The sequence below is a fragment of the Thalassophryne amazonica genome, chromosome 2, assembly GCF_902500255.1.
Source record: "Thalassophryne amazonica chromosome 2, fThaAma1.1, whole genome shotgun sequence".
Taxonomy (NCBI): Eukaryota; Metazoa; Chordata; class Actinopteri; order Batrachoidiformes; family Batrachoididae; genus Thalassophryne; species Thalassophryne amazonica.
This window is the reverse complement of record NC_047104.1, coordinates 130,118,920-130,139,610: the sequence shown is the minus strand read 5'-3', so window position 1 is coordinate 130,139,610 and position 20,691 is coordinate 130,118,920. Positions and strand designations below refer to the sequence as shown.

At 44.8% G+C, this 20,691-nt stretch overlaps 1 protein-coding gene across 1 annotated transcript in view; it reads right to left on the bottom strand.

The window, feature by feature from the left end:
- The window catches only part of otog (otogelin), a 336,135-nt gene that overhangs the window by 160,429 nt on the left and 155,015 nt on the right, over window positions 1-20,691 (bottom strand). Inside the window, exons 19-22 of the mRNA XM_034163547.1 lie at window positions 13,443-13,655; window positions 4,303-4,468; window positions 2,023-2,097; window positions 337-380 (exon numbers count right to left, since the gene is read on the bottom strand). Coding sequence (XP_034019438.1) covers window positions 337-380; window positions 2,023-2,097; window positions 4,303-4,468; window positions 13,443-13,655 — 498 coding nt within the window. The remainder of the gene's footprint in view (window positions 1-336; window positions 381-2,022; window positions 2,098-4,302; window positions 4,469-13,442; window positions 13,656-20,691) is intronic.

Sequence of the window (20,691 nt, the reverse complement as noted above, 5' to 3'; positions counted from 1 at the left end):
CATTGAGAGCCAGTGTGGAGCAGTGGTAAGGCTGAGAGGTGAGAGGTCTGAGTGGGGACATATGAAACTTCCCATGACCTTCAAGGTGAATAAACATGGCTTTCAACATATTATATGAGTACTATTTGAGTAAAACCCAAACCTACTAAATAAATCCTAACATTGTCACAACTATACCATAACATTGTAGCAATGTTGTGAGAAATTTGTTAGCTGGAAAGCAACTGTGCTGCCCCTTATACTTAGTACAGAACAATTCAGCATAAAGTATGAAAGAAACCCTCTGAACTTAAAAAAAAAAAAAAAAAAAACCTACAAATACAAATGAGTTTTTACCTTGGTCTGTAGTTTGGGAGATCAGTTTACCATTCAAACAAAGCCTGCAAGGAAACAGGCAGATCTTACATGGTGGGGACAGTAAACACAGAAATAATACAGGCAAAAAAAGCACAATTTCCTTAAATTTACTTTGACTTCTATTACATGGCAGACAGTATGAACCAAAGATATTTCATGCTTTATGTGGTCATCTTCACTTAATTTGTTAATATACATCAATTCCTGCATTTAAGGTCCACAACACATTCCAAAAAAAATTGGGACAGTGGCTTCTGTGAGCTTGTAATGACTTAAAAAAAACATTTAATTCATGATGTAGGCAGGTGATATCAGCAGGTGATTGTGTCTTGATTTGGTACAAATGCAGTATCCAAGAAAGGTTACATCTTTAAGGAGAAAAGGTGGGCAGAGAATCTCCAGTTTGTCAACAAATGCATCAGAAAGTTAATGAAATGTTTAAAACAATAGAACATCAAAGGAACATTGGTGGAAATGTGTATATTTCTCCCTGTATGGTGCATAATATCATTAAACGATTTGAGGAATTTGGAAGAATTTCAGTCAACACTATGTGAAGAATCAACATTCATCAATAGCTGATACAACCACAGAGGCAAGGGATTACTTTGATGACAAGGGAAACCATTGTTAATTTTTTTTTGGGGGGGGGGGGGGGGGGGGGGAGTGACAGCCAATCAAAGTAGAGTGGCACCATGACATCACTGGTTTGTCTCTCTGGCACTCCAAACCTGCTTCGTTTGTGGCTAAATATAACACGTTTCTCATATATTTTGTAAAAGCTAGCAAGAAATAAACACTTATACCCATAATATTTCTATCTCTCTCTCTCTCGCATGTAAAAAAATAAAAATACCATTACCAAATTGGTACCAAATACCATTACTACCGATTTTTTAAATATATCAGTGGTATGGTAGTAAATATAATTAAGCGCCTGAATTAACAAATAGGTCAACCTCTGTAAATGTAATTGCAAAAATTATGATTTTTGATTCAAATGATGATGACTGATTGATGATGATTAAAAAATAAAAGTCTAATTATCTCTCCTTTAAAATGTTAGAATGTAATTATTTTTTATTATGCACATCTTCATATGGTGTGCTGCCACTGTGTGAAGTTTCACTGAAATCCATAAAATTGTTGAAGTTGCAGTTAAAATGTCAATATCATATGATGCATCAATCACAAAATTCTGATTATCTCCTCTTCAAGATATTGGGCAATAATTATTTTCCTTCATGTAAATCTTCATATGGTGTTCTACCATTGTGTGAAATTTAACTGAAATCCATCAAATGGTTTATGGGGTGCTGCACTAAAAAAAGATTAATGGACCGATGGATGGACAGCAGGGTGATGACTATTAGCCCGCCCCCACCACCACCTACCCAAATTTTGGTTTGTGTGGGGTAAAATATCATGATAATGACAATGGCCTAACATGAATGGCCATAACTACAACATCTAGTGGGGAAACAACCACCTTTGTGTGCAGTCATTTAAGAGTGCCCGTATTCATGGTGAATAAAGACAGGCCTCCATCATCACCCATCCATCCAACTATCCATCCATCCATCCATCCATCCATTATCTGTGTGCCTTCTTATCAGAGTGCTTTGAAAGATCAGAATACAAAGACAAACATGAAGAAGATCTTACTGAACACCTGCTGATGTCATGATCACATCTCCTGGTTCGTAATCTGCCCCCAGGAACCTGCATGGACACTCACTCCTAAAACAGAGGGGGGGGGGGGGGGAGAGAGAGAGAGAGAGAGAGAGAGAGAGAGAGAGAGAGAGAGAGAGAAATGTGGTGTGTATGGCTGCTTGAATAAGTCAGTTTACTGATGACATGGTGTGATTTAAACTTGGTCTATAGTAGGTAAATGAAGAGGAAAATGGTAGGTAAATGGACTGAGGAACTACACAAAGTCTTTTTTTTATGGAAGTCCTAAGTCAGTGCACAGCGTCACTGGACTACACGTCACAGTGGAACACCAAAATGTAAGTCCCTTTTCTGTTATTTATGAATTCATAAAATATCAAATGACAATGATCTATTTTAGCTGTTATATAAAACAAATAATGAATGTTTTTACATTCTTTCAATTGTATGAATATTTAATTTGGTGAAATATTCATACCATTGAACTCATAAACGTTCATTATTTGTATACTATTGACTATGACTATTTATTTATGCTGGTTGCATTCAAATATTTTGTTGGGATTGCAGCCATAATGTGTATGCAACACAAACACACTTAACAAAATTGAATATATTTGGAATGTAAAATCCATTTTAAAAAACAGGCAACCAAAAACAACCGATGTGCCCATTCAACTCAGCTCCACCTTGTTGAATGGTGGACCTGAGTTGAATTGACTGAGTTGACTGTCTTTCAAGTCATGCATCTCATAAACATTTATTATTTGCATATTATATAACACCTATATAGATCCTTGTCATTTGACTGGTGGTTTGTATGTCAAATAATATTGATCATTTGTCCCATTTGAAATTTTGTTCCATTTACTGTGCAATTTTGGTTCCATACGTTTTGCACGCCACAAACCACCTGAATGTAAAAACACAACCTATTTCATTTTCGTGCATGCAGCAATCAAGCACTGATGGACCACGCACTCACACTAGCACTCTTGCAACCTTTGACATGGCAATGGCACTTAGTTTAAAAACAAGGCAGGGTTTGTTTTGGTCACAGATGACAATTTGATTGTGCTTATTGACAGTGCTCATTCTATTAACACAAAAAAAACCCTGACAAATCCAGTACGCCATAAGCTGTCTGGAGGCATTTGCAGTATTTGCTGGGACGTCTGTAGCAAAAGCAGGAGCACTGTGGATGAAGAATGACAAATTTCTGTCATGATTTTTCGCTGGACTGAGGAATGCAGTCCAAATGCAGCAGGAAAATTCTATACATGAAGAAATCAAGACAAACTACATTGTCATTTTAAGACCATGAGAGATGTTGCTATTACCAAAGCTGATAAGTTTCATTTTGGATTGGATTAGATTGCTATTTAAAGTTTATGTTGGACTGTTTGGAACCTCTTGACCCCAAAGGACCAGTGACGGAGACCAAAATGTAAGTCCCTTTTCTCTTGTTTATAAATTAATAAAATATCAAATGACAAGGATCTATTTTAGGTGTTATATAAAACAAATAATGTTTTTTCATTCATGCAATGAAAATAATATTTCATTTGGTGAAAGGTGTATATATTGTATATTATAATAAATCATTTTTGGTGGCGTCTGAAAAAAGTTGTCAGACACAAACTAGTGTGACACATCGGTCTCTGTATTGCAAATTCCCTCTCACTGGTTATCAGATACCTGTGTCTTCTCCAGCCCGAATGGGAATGAAAGGGGGGTTTCATCATGAACTCCTTGTTGTAACTTTATCACATGGTAAGTAAAGCACCATGCTGCACTAAGATGTAAAAAAACCTGGGACATTTATGTGGAATTAAGCTGCATTTCTTCAAGGGCAGAGCAGGCTGAAAGGGAGAGCACAATTACTGAGGTCCACTGGTTCTACAATGTCTACAGGCTTTCCACTTAAAGGCTGACCCTCAACTTCAGAGCAGATACAAAACTCACTTTGAAAGGATTTGTTTAGTGCAGTGAATTCAGCCAGTTAGCAGTTTAACAACTTTCTCAACCTTCTGCAACTCGGCAGCAGGCAGAGCTGGAGGTGCTCCCACACACAACAAGGACTCCTTGCTGCCAACTCCAACCCGGCAGCACGACACACAAATTAATACCTTTGACTATGTGCATTCAAACAGTAAAGAAAAGTTCCTCTTGGAGTGCAAATACATGCAATTTAACTTAATGATTTTGATTCATGTATTAATGACTTAATTCTGTTCAGAGCCAGAGTGGCGCTGCCCACATAGCCAGCCTTACCTGTGCACGCAGGTGTGTGTCCGGTGGTTGTAGAAGGAGCCCTGTGGGCAGGCACAGCCTTCCTCACACTCCTCGCCACAGTGCTGTGGGACAGAGAGGGCAGAGCAGCGGCGCTGACAGGAAGACACACAGGTCCCATACTGCATGTTGGCTGGACACGTAACCGCTGTGATGGAGACATTAACAACGACGGTCAGAAAATTTCAACTTTTGAAATGAAATCATTATTGTTCATAGACACTAACAGCATGGAGCGTATCTTATAATTTAACCAACAGTATGAGCTTGTTATCCCATGCCAGCAGTCAATTCGACTCATATCACTACATTCAAAATGAAACAGTGCTCCAATACAAAAAAGGCTTTATTTAACAAAACATAACATTTCTGCCCGTCTGATGAAGGGCAGGTTTCCTGAAACGTTACAGCACGAGGATCACTTTCCAAATCATAACACCAATTCAATTTCAATTCAATTTATTCGATTTATAACACACCAAATCACAACAGAAGTTGCCTCAAGACGCCTCACACAAAACAGTTCAAAATTAAAATGAGTAAATTAAAAGATTCATATACACAATTAAAAGACCCAAGTAAAAGAATAAAACAGATTTAAAAAACTGAGCTGTTTGTCTCTTTTTCCTTTTACACCCTCCTTCCCCTCACAATCAATGTTTTTCCCTCTTGCAATGTTTTTCCCTCCTTTTTTCAAAATCTCCCACCATCTGTCATGCTTTGTACCTGTGCTCTGTGTTGTTTAGTTTAGGTTTTTATGGTTTCTCGGTGTTGGGTTTTTCCTGCCTGCTCTTTTTCTGTCCCTGTCTCTCTTGTCTGTGTCCCTTGGTGCTTGGTGGTGGGCGCTGCACTCGGTTTTGGCCACACCCAGTCTGGATCTTTCCATACACCTGTTTCTAATCTGCATCTCATCACCTGGGTGTATTTATGTCCCACTGGTGGCACTACTCCTTTGCCAGATTGTTGCGCCTTGTGCCTTTGCTTCCAGCCTTGTGTTCCATGTCTCCAAGTCCTGCTACCACGTTGTGTTTCGACCACCTGCCTGTTTGTATTGACCACGCCTTAAGCCTGATGTGTTTGATCTGTTTGCTTGTTTTGGACTGCCTTGCTGTCCCGGACCCCACTGAATCCTTCAGTAAACGCCTTTACGAACCAAAACTACGTTGTCGAGTCCTGCAATTGTGTCCAGACATTTCTGTCCACCATTCCTGATACCATCTGCCCTTCCACATTCCCCTGCTCGCTACCATATCTACCCGTTACTTCTTCATTACCTCTGTTTCCTTCACCAACATGCCCATTGAAGTCACCTGCATTCACCTGTCTTTCATTCTTGGACACACTCTCCAGTCTCCACCACCTCATCTCACTGGAGAAATCTTTGCATCTTACAACCCACTTGTGGACCATCTGCGCTGATGACATTCCTCAACACACCTTTAATTTCAGACACTCAGTTCACCTCCAATGCACTCTTAGCAGACTCTTCCTTCAAAATGGCTCTGACACCATTTCTGCTCCCATCTACACCACGATAAACTGTTTTAACTTAATTCAGATGCTTCTGGCCTTACTTCACCTTCCACTTAAGACTCTTGCACACGCAATATGTCCTATCTCCTCTCCATCATATCAGTCAACTCTCTCCCTTTACCAGTCACACCAGCAACATTCAATGTCCCAACTCTCACTTCCACACTTCTAACTTCCCTCCTATACCGTTGTTGTCAGACATACTCTGCTTCTCTTTCACCTTCTTTGCCCAACAGTAGCCCAGTTTCTGAATCACAGCACATAACACGCATGCATGGGATCAGCAGGCAAAACAGACATAATGCTCCATGGGTAGTGACTGTTATTGCAGTTGAATTAACACCTGTAGCATCCACTGCTATGTGTGAAGATTGTCCACTGAGCACCTTGAATGCACCATGCATATAAAGTGTAGCTTTTCAGCTGGCCTTTGGTATGGACCTCACATACAAATTCTTTAAGGGGTGAAAATACAAGGTCCACCACTCCACACTGAGACCCATCACTTAGAGGTCTTTTTAACTCTTTGAGTTCAATGGATGCAGTGGCACATCTGACTCTGTTTTTCATTGTAGGTTTTTGTAATTGATGATAATGGAAACGTCACAGATGCCATTCGACCACTTCCTAAAAATAAACTGTCAGCTTTAAAACTAACCCTCTCACAAGTTGATATGTGCCTCACAGCAAATCCTGGAGGCTGGAGAATGTCACATGGGTCTGTCACCTTCTCCTCTCCTTTCACCTTTGTTTTACATTCAGAGAATGTTTCAAATGGCTGTTATGTGAATGTCTGGTGCAGCTGTGCACAGCGCAAAGCGAGAGCTGGTTTAGCAGTGTCTGTGTTTGACAAAAATGACTACATTTCTGTCAATGATCATAAATCCCTCTCTATTAGTTATTTGTGGTAAATAGTCAACATAACGTAATGGATATGAATAGTGAACATGGGCGGCTCTGAAAAATAAATTAATGAAAATAGAATGAATGAAACTTGATATGCATTCTTTATTTAGTGTCATTTTATCTAAATTACTCAAAAAATTGGTAATCTAGAGACTGTGACTGACAGCATTTTCACTCAATCTGCGAAATAACATGGCTGTAATAATTTTCATTTTGGACATCATTATACACTGTTCTTCAATATACTTAATATATTACATGACATGACTTTTGTGACCCAAAGACTTTCATAAAGGTTGTTTCTAGTATCAAACCAGCTCGTCCATATGAACAAAGGTCCATTTACAGTAAAGATTTGAAGAATTTTCTAAAAACACTTCATTATTTCAGGTTTAGAGCCTAATTATTATACATATTATTATTATACAGTGTTCTAGACAAATATGAGTCCTTTGAAAGCTGATATTATTCCCAACATTTTAAATGCAATGCATGGCCATTGTACATCTAACATTTGGTAAATGCAGAGTGACATGCAAAAATGTACTCAAAAACACAAAATTACATATTTTCCTTTTAGACATTTACTTGTAAGACACCATGAAAAAACGAGCTATAGGAAATGCGACCCGGCTCGGAGGAAGCCCGGGGCCCCCATTTGGAGCCAGGCCTGGGTGGAGGGCCCGTCAGCGAGTGCCTAGTGGCTGGGCTTGCCACGGAGCCCAGTCAGGCACAGCTCGAAAAGGCAACACGGACCTTCCATCTCCACCCTGTGGGCTCACCATCTGCAGGGGGAACCGCTGGTGTTGGGTGCGCTCTCCCATGGGTGGCAATGAAAGTCAAGGGTCTTGGCAGACCAGACCCCGGCAGCAGGGGCTAGCTCTGGGGGTGAGGAAGGTCACCTCGCTGTGGGGGAACAAGCCAGAGCTGGTGCAAGGAGTGGAGTGATACCAGTTAGATCTGGTCGGACTCACCTAAATGTACAGCCTCAGCTCTGGATCCACTCTCCTTGATAGGGGTTGGCCCTTATTCTTCTCTGGAGTTGCCCAGGGTGTGAGGTGCCAGGCGGGTTTGGAGATACTCACAAGTCCCCAGCTGAGCGCCACTACATTGGAGTTTACCCCGGTAGATGAGAGGATCACCTCCCTGTGCCTTCGGGTGGCCAGGAGGAAAACACTGTTGTTTGTGCGTATGCACCAAATAGCAGTTTGGAGTATTTGGCCTTCTTGGAATCCCAGAATGGAGTTCTGTATGGGGCTCCAGTAGGGGACTCGATTGTTCTGCTGGGGGACTTCAACGCACACATGGGCAATGACAGACACCTGGAAAGGTGTGATTGGAAGGAACGGCCTCCCCAATCTAAACTCGAATGGTCGTTTGTTATTGGACTTCTGTGCTAGTCGTGTCTGTCCATAACGAACACCATGTTCGAATATAAGGATGCTCATAAATGTACATGTTACCAAAGCACCCTAGGCCAAAGATCGATGGTCGATTTTGTGATCGTATCATCTGATCTGAGGCCGCATGTTCTGGACACTCAGGTGAAGAGAGGGGCAGAGCTGTCAACTGATCACCATCTGGTGGTGAGCTGGATCAGAGGGTGGGGGAGGACTTTGGACAGACCTGCTAAACCCAAACGGATAGTGTGGGTCAACTGGGAACATCTGGAGGAGCCCAATGTCCAACAGATCGTCAAACCACACCTCCGGCGGAGCTTTTGTAGCATCACTGTGGAGGTTGGGGGCACTGAACCAGAATGGGCGATCTTCAAAGCTTCCACTGCTGAAGCTGCAGTGGGGAGCTGTGGCCTGAAGGTCTTAGGTGCCTCAAGGGGCGTCAAACCTCGAACACTGTGGTGGACACTTGTGGGCAGGGAAGCCGTCCGACTGAAGAAGGAGTCCTTCCGGGATTTGTTATCTCTGAGGACTCTGGAGGCAGTTGCAAGGTACCGACAGGCCCAAAGGGCGGCAGCCTCTGCTATGGGGGAGGCAAAGCAGCGGGTGTGGGAGGAGTTCAGAGCAACCATGGAGAAGGACTTTCAACCAGCAACAAAGTGCTTCTGATTGACTGTGAGGCACCTCAGGAGGGGAAAACAGGAACCATCCAAGCTGTCTGCAGCAGGATGGGACTCTGTTGACCCCAACTGAGGATGTAATGGTGTAATTGGTGGAAGGAACACTTTGAGGAACTCCTGCATCAGACTGGAGTGCCCTCTAGAGTAGGGGCAGTGCTGGAAGCTGATGGAGGATTATCATCAATTTCCCTGGTGTAAATCACTTAGGTAGTCAAACAACTCCTCAGTGGCAAGGCCCCGGGGGTTGATGAGATCCATCCAGAAATGAAGGCTCTGGGTGTGGAGGGACTGTTTTGGATGAGACGTCTCTTCAACATTGCACTGAGGTCTGGGACAGTGCCTAAGGATTGGCAAACTGGTGTGGTGGTCCCCATATTTAAATAAGGGTTCCCGACCAGCTCTTCACTCTCACAACGATCCTGGTGGGTGCCTGGGAGTATGCCCATCCAGTCTACATGTACTTTGTGGACTTGGAGAAGGTGTATGATCGGGTACCGTGGGACATACTGTGGGAGGTGCTGCGGGAGTATGGAGTGAGGTGGTCCCTTCTCAGGACCATCCAATCTCTGTACACACAAAGTGAGAGCTGTATTCAGTTTCTCGGCAGTAAGTCGGACTCGTTTCCGGTGGGGGTTGGTCTATTCCAGGACTGCACCTTGTCACCAATCCTGTCTGTGATATTCATGGACAGGATATCAAGGCGTAGTTGGGGGGAGGAGGGTTTCCAGTTTGTTGGGCTCAGGGTCTCATCACTGCTTTTTGCAGATGATGTGGTCCAGTTGGCTTCATCGGCATGTGACCTCCAACACTCACTGGGTCGGTTCACATCCGAGTGTGAAGTGGCTGGGATGAGGATCAGCACCTCTAAATCTGAGGCCATGGTTCTCAGCAGGAAACCAATGGACTGCCAACTCTGTGTAGGGAATGAGGTCTTGTCCCAAGTGAAGGAGTTCAAGTACCTCAGGGTCATGGTTCTTAGTAGGAAACCGATGGGGAAAAGGGGAATTATTGAACATATGGAAAAATGTGGAAAATACCCCTAGACCTCAGAGGGTTAAGTTAAAAATTCTTCATTCTGTCAAACTATCATGTCCTCCATCCTGCATGTTGCCATGTGGAGTAATAATAAGAGCTATACAGCCAAGTGTTAGTATATATGTTAGTTTAAATGAGTCAACACCCCCGAGTCACACTAACTGTCAGAATGCTCGTAGCACGGGCCGGGGTGGAGGATTAGCAGCAATCTTCCATTCCAGCTTATTAATTAATCAAAAACCCAGACAGAGCTTTAATTCATTTGAAAGCTTGTCTCTTAGTCTTGTCCATCCAAATTGGAAGTCCCAAAAACCAGTTTTATTTGTTATTATCTATCGTCCACCTGGTCGTTACTGTGAGTTTCTCTGTGAATTTTCAGACCTTTTGTCTGACTTAGTGCTTAGCTCAGATAAGATAATTATAGTGGGCGATTTTAACATCCACACAGATGCTGAGAATGACAGCCTCAACACTGCATTTAATCTATTATTAGACTCTATTGGCTTTGCTCAAAAAGTAAATGAGTCCACCCACCACTTTAATCATATCTTAGATCTTGTTCTGACTTATGGTATGGAAATAGAAGACTTAACAGTATTCCCTGAAAACTCCCTTCTGTCTGATCATTTTTTAATAACATTTACATTTACTCTGATGGACTACCCAGCAGTAGGGAATAAGTTTCATTACACTAGAAGTCTTTCAGAAAGCGCTGTAACTAGGTTTAAGGATATGATTCCTTCTTTATGTTCTCTAATGCCATATAACAACACAGTGCAGAGTAGCTACCTAAACTCTGTAAGGGAGATAGAGTATCTCGTCAATAGTTTTACATCCTCATTGAAGACAGCTTTGGATGCTGTAGCTCCTCTGAAAAAGAGAGCTTTAAATCAGAAGTGTCTGACTCCATGGTATAACTCTCAAACTCGTAGCTTAAAGCAGATAACCCGTAAGTTGGAGAGGAAATGGCGTCTCACTAATTTAGAAGATCTTCACTTAGCCTGGAAAAAGAGTCTGTTGCTCTATAAAAAAGCCCTCCGTAAAGCTAGGACATCTTTCTACTCATCACTAATTGAAGAAAATAAGAACAACCCCAGGTTTCTTTTCAGCACTGTAGCCAGGCTGACAAAGAGTCAGAGCTCTATTGAGCTGAGTATTCCATTAACTTTAACTAGTAATGAGTTCATGACTTTCTTTGCTAACAAAATTTTAACTATTAGAGAAAAAATTACTCATAACCATCCCAAAGACGTATCGTTATCTTTGGCTGCTTTCAGTGATGCCGGTATTTGGTTAGACTCTTTCTCTCCGATTGTTCTGTCTGAGTTATTTTCATTAGTTACTTCATCCAAACCATCAACATGTTTATTAGACCCCATTCCTACCAGGCTGCTCAAGGAAGCCCTACCATTATTTAATGCTTCGATCTTAAATATGATCAATCTATCTTTGTTAGTTGGCTATGTACCACAGGCTTTTAAGGTGGCAGTAATCAAACCATTACTTAAAAAGCCATCACTTGACCCAGCTATCTTAGCTAATTATAGGCCAATCTCCAACCTTCCTTTTCTCTCAAAAATTCTTGAAAGGGTAGTTGTAAAACAGCTAACTGATCATCTGCAGAGGAATGGTCTATTTGAAGAGTTTCAGTCAGGTTTTAGAATTCATCATAGTACAGAAACAGCATTAGTGAAGGTTACAAATGATCTTCTTATGGCCTCGGACAGTGGACTCATCTCTGTGCTTGTTCTGTTAGACCTCAGTGCTGCTTTTGATACTGTTGACCATAAAATTTTATTACAGAGATTAGAGCATGCCATAGGTATTAAAGGCACTGCGCTGCGGTGGTTTGAATCATATTTGTCTAATAGATTACAATTTGTTCATGTAAATGGGGAATCTTCTTCACAGACTAAAGTTAATTATGGAGTTCCACAAGGTTCTGTGCTAGGACCAATTTTATTCACTTTATATATGCTTCCCTTAGGCAGTATTATTAGACGGTATTGCTTAAATTTTCATTGTTACGCAGATGATACCCAGCTTTATCTATCCATGAAGCCAGACGACACACACCAATTAGCTAAACTGCAGGATTGTCTTACAGACATAAAGACATGGATGACCTCTAATTTCCTGCTTTTAAACTCAGATAAAACTGAAGTTATTGTACTTGGCCCCACAAATCTTAGAAACATGGTGTCTAACCAGATCCTTACTGTGGATGGCATTACCCTGACCTCTAGTAATACTGTGAGAAATCTTGGAGTCATTTTTGATCAGGATATGTCATTCAAAGCGCATATTAAACAAATATGTAGGACTGCTTTTTTGCATTTACGCAATATCTCTAAAATCAGAAAGGTCTTGTCTCAGAGTGATGCTGAAAAACTAATTCATGCATTTATTTCCTCTAGGCTGGACTATTGTAATTCATTATTATCAGGTTGTCCTAAAAGTTCCCTAAAAAGCCTTCAGTTAATTCAAAATGCTGCAGCTAGAGTGCTGACGGGGACTAGAAGGAGAGAGCATATCTCACCCATATTGGCCTCTCTTCATTGGCTTCCTGTTAATTCTAGAATAGAATTTAAAATTCTTCTTCTTACTTATAAGGTTTTGAATAATCAGGTCCCATCTTATCTTAGGGACCTCGTAGTACCATATCACCCCAATAGAGCGCTTCGCTCTCAGACTGCAGGCTTACTTGTAGTTCCTAGGGTTTGTAAGAGTAGAATGGGAGGCAGAGCCTTCAGCTTTCAGGCTCCTCTCCTGTGGAACCAGCTCCCAATTCAGATCAGGGAGACAGACACCCTCTCTACTTTTAAGATTAGGCTTAAAACTTTCCTTTTTGCTAAAGCTTATAGTTAGGGCTGGATCAGGTGACCCTGAACCATCCCTTAGTTATGCTGCTATAGACGTAGACTGCTGGGGGGTTCCCATGATGCACTGTTTCTTTCTCTTTTTGCTCTGTATGCACCACTCTGCATTTAATCATTAGTGATCGATCTCTGCTCCCCTCCACAGCATGTCTTTTTCCTGGTTCTCTCCCTCAGCCCCAACCAGTCCCAGCAGAAGACTGCCCCTCCCTGAGCCTGGTTCTGCTGGAGGTTTCTTCCTGTTAAAAGGGAGTTTTTCCTTCCCACTGTAGCCAAGTGCTTGCTCACAGGGGGTCGTTTTGACCGTTGGGGTTTTACATCATTATTGTATGGCCTTGCCTTACAATATAAAGCGCCTTGGGGCAACTGTTTGTTGTGATTTGGCGCTATATAAAAAAAAAAAATTGAATTGAATTGAAGTGACCTACATGGCATTTAGATGAACTCATCATTCACACTTTGACAAATGTCATGTCTGAAAGGAATGATATGTATGCTCCCTGATTTCCCTGTAGGGTTCAGTAGCTCTCCAACATCAATAAATAACAGTAAAATAGAAAACAAACTGTGGGACACCACCATGGCTAATCACGCTATCGGTCAACACATCAGAAATCAAGTCTACCTATAAATAAGAGTGGCAGGAGAAATCCGCACACAAAAAGAGCTAATGTTAGAATAAGATGAGAACTCACCACAGTCAGGTACATGCAGTCTGAAGTTGATGATGATGGAGAATCTGCGGCACTGGCGAGCGTAGTGGGCCAGGGCCGAGCAGAGGCACGGTGTCCCGCATTTACAGGTATCAGAGCGGCACTGGTGATGAAAGGGTGTTGGGCTGAGATACTCGTGGCAGCCAGAGAACAGGTCGTTGTTCAGAATGTCACACATCTCGAAGGCATAGGCCACTGAACAGGGAGGGAGCAGGTTATTACCACATTACATGTGAGGATCAGTAGAAAAAGCATGCGCCACTAAAACCTTCAACAGTGGTTAAACAAAATTCATACATCAGTATATCAGGCAGGGGGAGTGGTTTGTTCGAGCCCACATTTCAAATATGAGCAAAATCAGGCTGGCATGACTTGACCTTTAATCCCCTGCAAGGTAAATTCTAGTATGGACTACATATTCTGTTGGTCTACACGACTATGAAAAACCTTTAAAGATAATTGTCCTAAGGACAACAATAGGGCTGTTGACAAAGACTGATATTCATCTGTCAGTTACTTTTGATGATTCCAAAGAAAACCAACTCTGTTCATCTTTTCAAACCTGGAACTAGATTATTTCTTTATCCTTCAATCCAACCATGCTTAAGTATGGTGGGGGAGTATTATTGCAATACAAAATTCAAAATACAATACAATGTCACTTTGTTCTTATAAACATTCAAAAAATGTTGGATTAGCAGCCAGAGAGAGACCAGCCAGTGATGTCACAGTGCCTCTTGTAACAAATATGTAGCCTCCCAACGGGGGACCATAAAGATGTAACAAAATTGGCCAATTCTAGATCGGCTCACACCGGAGCACCAAAATAAAATGTAGTGAATAAGTAGTTAAACTCCCAAATTGAATTAGATTGGCTTAGGACTCATTTAATGGATCACCAAAATAATTAACAATTTTAGGGTTTAATAATTATTATTTAATTTTTAATTTACTTGGGGCACCACCTATTTGAAGCATAGGTACTTTAATTTAAACATTCATTAATTTATCAGTCTCAAATTAATCAATCAGTCTCAATTGAATTAATCAGTCTCAAGTCTGAAAGTCTGAATTCTATGATATGATTGACCAAAGGTTTCCTTCTGAACACAAAATGAACCACAGCAGAAATATTTCCAATTTATTTACAAATATACAAGAAATGAACAGTTTACTGGCATTTTTGTGGACAGTGATTAAATAAGTTCATTTATGGACACAATTTGCTTAACTCATGAAATGCTGAAAGCGAGAGATGAAGCTTAAAGACTTTAAGTGAATAAATCTGATTAGAATTTAATGATGAAGTTTGAAGCCAATTATTTTTAAGAAAATGATTAAACAAACCTATGAATATGTTTAAAAAGAAGCCACCTTGTATCCATTGACAACCAAACCCTTTTTCTGGAACCTTTAACTGGGTCACTTAGTTGATCCGTTGAAAGGGTGGTTCGGATGATCTGTCCATCCGTTGTTGAGGTAGGTCCTGCAGCATGCTCACTTGGGTTAGGGTTTAACTCAGTGGTCTCCCCGGGTGATCCCAAAGGCTTGTGTCGGCTGGCTTTACCAACAGGATTGTTGGGAGAGGGTCGTAACACGGACCCGCAACAGGGGGCGCAAATGAACGGACAATGGATAAGACAAAGAGTAACAATTTAATGTTGTGAAACGCACAACTGAATACAGACAAAGATAATGCCAATTGTACACAAGGTGACGTGCGGGCAGACTCGAAGATAGGAGACCTCTGGCGATCGGCGAGCCGGGACCCACACAGCTTCCACCACCAACGGCCTGAAGAACACCGGAGCCGCCAAGTCCTGAGTCCCCAGGTGGTCACCGTCTTCTGTTGCAGACCCTGGTACTGTTGACAGAAGATGAAAAGACAGTTATGGTGAGTGTGTATCCACACACCCAGTAATCCTTTTTCTACAGATCTTCCAGGAGGGAAAATCTCCACCTCCAGACACAATTTCACCCGTGCAGCTCCTGTTAGTCTCTTCCCTGGATGGAGTAAGAGGCGAAGAACGTCGCACTCCCACTATCCGCCAATCCAGCTTCAGACTCAATCCACAGGAATACGGCTGCACACAGAACAATGTTAGATACAACGATAATCAGCAGAGAAGGTTACCTTCGACGGTAGTTGATTTCTCGGTGAGGAGGTGGAGTAATGATCCGGCTTTTATAGGGATGACGGTGATTGTTGACAGCTGGTGTAAATGAGTGACAGCTGTCACTCTGTCTCGGCGCCCTCTCATGCTTGAAGCCCGCACTCCAAGCAGGGCACCGACTGGTGGTGGTGGGCCAGCAGTACCTCTTCAGCGGCCCACACAACAGGACCCCCCCCTCAACGGGCGCCTCCTGGCGCCCGACCAGGCTTGTCCGGGTGTCGGCGGTAGAAATCGGCCAGGAGGGCCGGGTCCAGGATGAAGCTCCTCTTCACCCAGGAGCGTTCTTCGGGTCCGTACCCCTCCCAGTCCACCAGATATTGAAAACCCCGGCCCTTCCGACGAACAGTCCATGCCGGCTCCCCGTCGATGATACGGGCAGGAGGTGGTACGGGTCCAGGAGTGCAGAGTGGTGAGGCGTGGTATGGTTTTAACCTAGAGACATGAAAAACTGGGTGAATCCGCAGTGAAGCCGGGAGTTTTAGCTTCACTGCGGCCGGACTGAGGATCTTGAGTATTGGGAATGGTCCGATGAACCGGTCTTTGAGTTTTTGCGATTCCACCTGCAGTGGGATGTCCTTAGTTGATAACCACACCTCCTGCCCAGGCTGGTATGCAGGGGCCGGGGAACGCCGGCGATCTGCATGGGCCTTAGCCCTCGTCCGGGCCTGCAACAGGGCAGAACGGGCGGTCCGCCACACCCGACGGCACCTCCGCAGGTGGGCCTGGACCAAGGGGACCCCGACCTCTCCCTCCACAAGTGGAAACAATGGGGGCTGATACCCCAAACACGCCTCGAAAGGGGAGAGGCCGGTAGCAGATGAGACCTGGCTATTGTGGGCGTACTCGATCCAGGCCAGATGGTCACTCCAAGCCGCCGGATGCGCGGAGGTTACGCAGCGGAGAGCCTGTTCCAACTCCTGGTTCGCCCGCTCTGCCTGGTCGTTCGTCTGTGGGTGATACCCGGACGAGAGACTCACGGTGGCCCCCAGTTCCTTACAAAAACTCCTCCAGACTTGCGAGGAGAACTGGGGACCACGATCCGAAACGATGTCCGATGGTATCCCATGCAGACGCACGACGTGGTGGACCAGGAGGTCTGCTGTCTCCTGGGCTGTTGGGAGCTTCAGGAGGGCCACGAAGTGAGCCGCCCTGGAGAACCGGTCCACTATCGTGAGGATGACGGTGTTACCCTGGGACGGCGGGAGGTCCGTGACGAAGTCCAGGCCGATGTGAGACCAGGGGCGATGAGGCACAGGCAGGGGCTGGAGGAGGCCCCTGATCTCCCTAAACGCGGCTTCGCACCGATCCGACCAGGTGAAGGGGACTTTAGTGGAGGTCAGGGCAGTCAGGGGGCTAACAACCTGACTGTAACCTTTAATGAACCTCCGGTAGAAATTTGCAAAGCCGAGGAACTGTTGCAGCTTCCTACGGCTTGTTGGTTGGGGCCAATCTCTCACCGCCACAACCTTGGCCGGATCCGGGGCGACGGAGTTGGAGGAGATGATGAACCCCAGGAAGGACAAAGTAGTGCGGTGGAACTCACTTCTCGCCCTTCACAAACAACCGGTTTTCTAGTAACCGCTGCAGGACCTGACGTACATGCTGGACATGAGTCTCAGGGTCCGGAGAAAAGATGAGTATATCATCCAGATATACGAAGACAAACCGGTGCAGGAAGTCCCGCAAGACGTCATTAACCAATGCTTGGAACGTCGCGGGGGCATTAGTGAGGCCGAACGGCATGACCAGGTACTCAAAATGACCTAACGGGGTGTTAAATGCCGTCTTCCATTCGTCTCCCTTCCGGATCAGAACCAGGTGGTACGCATTCCTAAGATCTAGTTTGGTGAACATTTTGGCTCCATGCAGGGGCATGAACACCGAATCTAACAGGGGCAACGGGTATCGATTGCGAACCATAATCTCGTTCAGCCCTCTGTAGTCAATGCATGGACGGAGTCCGCCATCTTTTTTACCCACAAAAAAGAAACCCGCACCCATCGGGGAGGTGGAGTTCCGAATCAACCCGGCGGCTAAGGAGTCCCGGATGTAGGTCTCCATCGATTCGCGTTCCGGACGTGAGAGGTTGTACAATCTACTGGACGGGTACTCAGCGCCCGGAATCAAATTGATGGCACAATCGTACGGTCGGTGCGGGGGAAGAGTGAGTGCCAGATCTTTGCTGAAGACGTCAGCAAGATCGTGGTACACCTCGGGCACCGCCGTCAGATTGGGGGGGACTTTGACCTCCTCTTTAGCTGTAATTCCGGGTGGAACCGAGGATCCAAGACACTCCCGGTGGCAGGTTTCGCTCCACTGCGTCACCACCCCAGACGGCCAATCAATCCGGGGATTGTGCTTCACCATCCATGGAAATCCCAGAATCACTAGGGAGGTAGAAGGTGTCACAAAAAACATGATCTCCTCCCTGTGATTCCCAGACACAACCAAGGTTACTGGCTGTGTCTGATCTGTAATTAACGGGAGTAGAGTGCCATCTAGTGCTCGCACCTTCAATGGTGAAGGCAGAGCCACCAGAGGAAGCCCTACTTCCCTGGCCCATCTGCTATCCAGCAGATTCCCTTCTGACCCCGTGTCTACCAGTGCTGGGGCGTGAAGGGTTAAATACCCACTCAGGATTGTTACTGGGATTCGTGCAGATTTATGGGTTTTCCCCGTGTACATATTATGGCCCACCCTTAACCCAGTTCCTTAACCCAGTTTTAATTTGGCCCTGCTCGTGTCCATAGCTTCGTCAGCAGGGGGAGCTGTTGCCACACGGAGCCCTCTGGCAGTGGAACGTGGGGAAGACGACACCCTTTCGGACCCGGAGGAGAGAGGGACGGCTTGTGCCCGACCACGCCCCCCGGCCTGCTCCCGACGGTGTTCATTCAACCGGTTGTCTAAGCGTATAACCAAATTGACAAGCCCATCGAAGTCTTGCGGTTCCTCCTTAGCCAGTAAATGCTCCTTCAGAACTGGAGACAGTCTGTTTATGCAGGTGGCGCGGAGCGCAACATTATTCCAGCCGGACCTCGCAGCCGCGATGCGGAAGTCGACTGCATAATCAGCTGCGCTTCGGCGCCCCTGTCTCATTGACAGCAGCACGCTCGAGGCGGTCTCGCCTCTGTTGGGATGATCAAACACCTGTTTGAATTCCCGTACAAACCCAGCGTATGACGTCAGGAGCCACGAATTCTGTTCCCAAAGCGCCATAGCCCAAGCGCGTGCCTCACCTCGAAGCAGATTAATCACATAAGCCACCCGGCTGGCATCTGATGCGTACATAACTGGACGCTGTGCAAAAACAAGCGAACACTGCATTAAGAAGTCTGCGCACGTTTCGACACAGCCTCCGTACGGTTCTGGAGGGCTTATGTAAGCTTCAGGGGACGGTGGGGGGGTTTGTTGAACGGCCAGTGGAACGTCTATCTGTGGCCCAGAGCCAGCAGGAGGAGTCACTGCAGCAGAGCTCGAGTCGCGCGCTTCCACTCTGGCGGTGAGAGCCTCCACCCTCCGATTGAGAACTGCATTCTGCTCGGTTACCAGATTTAACTGAGCGGTGAAAGCGGTAAGGATTTGCTGCAGATCACTTACCACGCCTCCTGCTGACGCCTGCGCTCCTTGTTCTCCCATTGGCTGTTCAAGCTGTGGCTGACGCCCCTCGGGATCCATGACGAACGGCCGAGAAATCCTGTTGGGAGAGGGTCGTAACACGGACCCGCAACAGGGGGCGCAAATGAACGGACAATGGATAAGACAAAGAGTAACAATTTAATGTTGTGAAACGCACAACTGAATACAGACAAAGATAATGCCAATTGTACACAAGGTGACGTGCGGGCAGACTTGAAGATAGGAGACCTCTGGCGATCGGCGAGCCGGGACCCACACAGCTTCCACCACCAACGGCCTGAAGAACACCGGAGCCGCCAAGTCCTGAGTCCCCAGGTGGTCACCGTCATCTGTTGCAGACCCTGGTACTGCTGGCAGAAGATGAAAAGACAGTTATGGTGAGTGTGTATCCACACACCCAGTAATCCTTTTTCCACAGATCTTCCAGGAGGGAAAACCTCCACCTCCAGACACAATTTCACCCGTGCAGCTCCTGTTAGTCTCTTCCCTGGATGGAGTAAGAGGCGAAGAACGTCGCACTCCCACTATCCGCCAATCCAGCTTCAGACTCAATCCACAGGAATACGGCTACACACAGAACAATGTTAGATACAACGATAATCAGCAGAGAAGGTTACCTTCGACGGTAGTTGATTTGTCGGCGAGGAGGTGGAGTAATGATCCGGCTTTTATAGGGATGATGGTGATTGTTGACAGCTGGTGTAAATGAGTGACAGCTGTCACTCTGTCTCGGCGCCCTCTCATGCTTGAAGCCCGCACTCCAAGCAGGGCGCCGACTGGTGGTGGTGGGCCAGCAGTACCTCCTCTTCAGCGGCCCACACAACAAGGATGGCTGCTTGCAGTCAGGTCGTCAGCTTGTTGGACCCCAGAGGTGGAAGGCGTTTGTTGAAAATGGTTTCTGGTAGCTTTTAAAAATTTGTTGGAGCCAGATTAAAGGTCTTCGTGAATTTAAAAAAAAAAAAAAACTTTAAGAGCATTGGAAAAATAGCCGACAGGAAAGGAAAAATTTATTTTCTGTAAATTCGCTATTATTTTGAAAAGTTCAGCTTGGAAGTTCTCTTAAAACTTCGAAAAAGACTTGACGCACCTTAAAACATCAGGTTAAAATTCTCAAAAATTGAGACAAGAATAAAACAAAGAATGAATGCCACGTGGTAGCTTCAGCTAGGTTAGCTTAGCATGGGGCCTTGATGACCCAAAAATAATTAAGCATTTTAGAAAGGAAAAGAGCGAGGCAAGAGAGACAAAAGAGAGGAGCAAAGAGAGGTAGAAGAGAGAGGCGGCACTCTGTTCTAACTTTTTAAGGGGGACTGACGTCACCAAACTCCGCCCATTTAGGGTGTGTAATCTCACAGAATACTTCATGTGTTCACAGGGCAGACCCAAATGATTCAACTATTTAAAAACATTAACTATTTTGG